The sequence below is a fragment of the Montipora capricornis genome, unplaced genomic scaffold (genome assembly GCF_036669925.1).
Source record: "Montipora capricornis isolate CH-2021 unplaced genomic scaffold, ASM3666992v2 scaffold_496, whole genome shotgun sequence".
NCBI classification, from domain to species: domain Eukaryota; kingdom Metazoa; phylum Cnidaria; class Anthozoa; order Scleractinia; family Acroporidae; genus Montipora; species Montipora capricornis.
The window spans coordinates 444,690-447,500 of NW_027180234.1; the positions used below are offsets into that span (position 1 = coordinate 444,690).

General features: G+C 44.6%; 1 protein-coding gene across 1 annotated transcript in view; it reads left to right on the forward strand.

The window, feature by feature from the left end:
* The first annotated feature begins 453 nt into the window (after positions 1-453).
* The window catches only part of LOC138036698 (uncharacterized), a 14,099-nt gene continuing 11,741 nt past the window's right edge, over positions 454-2,811 (forward strand). Inside the window, exon 1 of the mRNA XM_068882811.1 lies at positions 454-602. Coding sequence (XP_068738912.1) covers positions 454-602 — 149 coding nt within the window. The remainder of the gene's footprint in view (positions 603-2,811) is intronic.

The following is a 2,811-nucleotide window of genomic DNA, read 5'->3' on the forward strand; positions in this document are numbered from 1 at the left end:
TGATTACTATTTTAGAAAATTCTAGAAGTTTATTGTCAGAGTATATAAGTAGACGAGTCCAAGCGGAGTGTTTTTCTAACTAGTTTTTCACAAGCGAAGAGAGTTGGCGTTAGCCGTGTTCAGTCAAGTGTGACAGAAGCTGTGTTTATTCAAGTTGGCGGAGGCCGTGTAAGTTTATCAAGTACGTGTTGTTTAGAGTTTACTTCGTGGAAACTACGTTCATTTTGGAATAAATCTTCTTGTTGTTGTTCCGACAACCCTGCTTTCAGTTTAGTTGCAAGCTACCTTTCCTCAAAACATTCGAACTCGTAACATTGGGGGCCTGTCCGGGAGAGGAATTAATTTGTTTGCCGACTACAGAAACCAGGAAAGGACAATTCAAGAAGGAGTTACAGCTAAAGTAAGGAGAACTGTACAAGAGAGTACATTGGGTTTTTGCTGTGAAATACTGCTATGGAAATGGAAAAGCCTTTGCAGATGGGAAAAGAATTCGGATTGGAAGGAGAAAAGCTGCTCGAGTTTGTAGAGAAGCAGCAAAAGTTAGAGGAAGAAAAACAAGAAAAACGTAGACAATTGGAAGAGGAAAGAGAAGAAAAGCGCAGGCGAGTTGAAGAAGAAAAGGAAGAGAGACGTCGATTACTTGAAGAAGATAGAAGAAGAGAAGACGAAGAGAGAGAAACTAGGCGACGAGAACGCGAACTAAGAAAATTGGAGATGGAAGCCGAGCTGTTGAAACAGAAAGAGACTATTGAAGCGGCAAAAAGAGAACATGAGTTGGAGATTGCACGTTTGGCTGTGGAGAATGCTGACGGGCGTCCTGAAGTGAGAGAGGATAGGGCCAAGACACCCAAGACACCCAAGACACCCAAGCTTCCCTCGTTTGTTGATGGCAAGGGCGACTTGGCATGCTTATTTACAAAGATTTGAGAGATTTGCAGCGACAGCTGAATGGGAGAAGACAGGATGGGCTTCGAAACTTAGTGCTCTTTTGTCTAGACGTGCGCTAGAAGTTTATTCGCGGTTATATGAGGAAGCAGCCCAAGATTATGACCGAGTAAAGCTAGCTTTGATGAAGATACGGAAGACGGCTATCGTCGAAAATTTAGAGCATCCAAACCAGTTTATTGTGCGACTGGACAGATACCTGTTACGGTGGCTAGAGCTTTCGAATACTGCGCGAACCTTTGATCGTGAAAGAACAATTTATTGACTCTTGCCCTAAGGATTTGGCAATTCACCTGCGAGAAAGGGCACCTGAGACTCTAGCAAAGATTGCGAAGATCGCTGACCAGTACTTGGAGGCTCATGGTAAACATTTGTTCAGCTCAGCGGGCAGAAAGGCAAGAGTGCAGCCTGCGAGGGACGAAGCTAAGAATATGAAGATTAATCTACCAGCTCTGCATTGCTTTAAGTGCAACACCTGAGGTCATAAAGCTGTCCACTGCCCAACCCTAAAAAAGAAGTGTTTTCTGTGTGGCAAGCAGGAACATGAAGCTAGAAACTGTCGATCAGGTGGACGCAGATCAGGAGGACAAAGTAAGGATGGTAACCCTGTGCAGCGTGGTCAAGTGAGTGCCAGTTGTTTAGTTCAGCCACCTAAGGTTAAACCTACTGATGAAGAAGTTAAGGCCTGTATTAAAGATGATAAGCTGCTGTTAGCCTGTGGTAAGAAGATTCCATTGTTGAGTAGTGCTTGTGTTGAACCGTTGACTGGAGTGAGAAGTAAAATGCCTGTCGTGAAAGGTAGAGTTGGAGAGAAGCCTGTTGATGTCCTGAGAGATACTGGTTGTAGTGGAATTGTAGTAAAGAGGGACCTTGTGTCTGAGGATCAGTTTACTGGCGAATTTAATGTTATGCTGCTCATTGACAATACGGCAAGGAAAGTTCCCATCGCAAAGATTGATGTTGATACACCTTATCTCAAGGGCCAAGTGGAAGCGCAGTGGTTTCCCGATGCTGTTTATGATTTAATTATTGGTAATGTACCAGGCGCAAGAGCCGCTGACGACCCAGACCCAAGCTGGCAAGTTCCTGTACAAAAAGCTTGTGCTGTAACCACGAGAAGTCAAGCTAAGAAAGCTGGAGAACATATTCCGTTGAAGGTACCGGGTACCCAAGGAAGTCCTGTAGTTGATAGAGAAAAGCTCAAGCAAATGCAGCGTGATGACGAGAGCCTACAGAAATTTTGGGAGAAAGATGACGTAGTTGTGAGAGGCCAGGCTGAGACTTCATTTGAAGTGAAAGGTGGAGTTCTGTCCCGGTCTACAAGCACCCTTATGTGAACGGAGGTAAACCCCTGAAGCAGGTTATGGTTCCTGTGCAGCTGAGAGGTCGAATAATAGAACTAGCGCACGGATCGATCATGGGAGGTCACATAAGAATAAAGAAAACGACTGATAAGATTCAAAGCGCGTTCTATTGGCCAGGCATTCAAGGGGACGTGACTCGTTATTGCAAGTCCTGCGCTGTATGTCAGAAGACGGTTAACAAGGGTACCGTACCGAAGGTTCCCCAAGAGAACAAGCCAATAATTGAAAAGACGTTTAAGGGCCGATTTACACGGTACGATCTTTGTCGCATGCGACAACGACTTACGACAGGCCCACGACATGATTTACGATTGTTGTGTAAGTCAGAAAAAATATCGTAGCATTTTAAAACATGTTTTAAAACGCTAAGTCATGTCGTAGGCCTGTCTTGAGCTTGTCGCATGCGACAAAATCGTATCGTGTAAATCGGCCCTAAGAGAGTAGCAATCGACATGGTTGGACCTTTTGTTCCCCCGAGTGAGGACCGTCATAGATATATGTT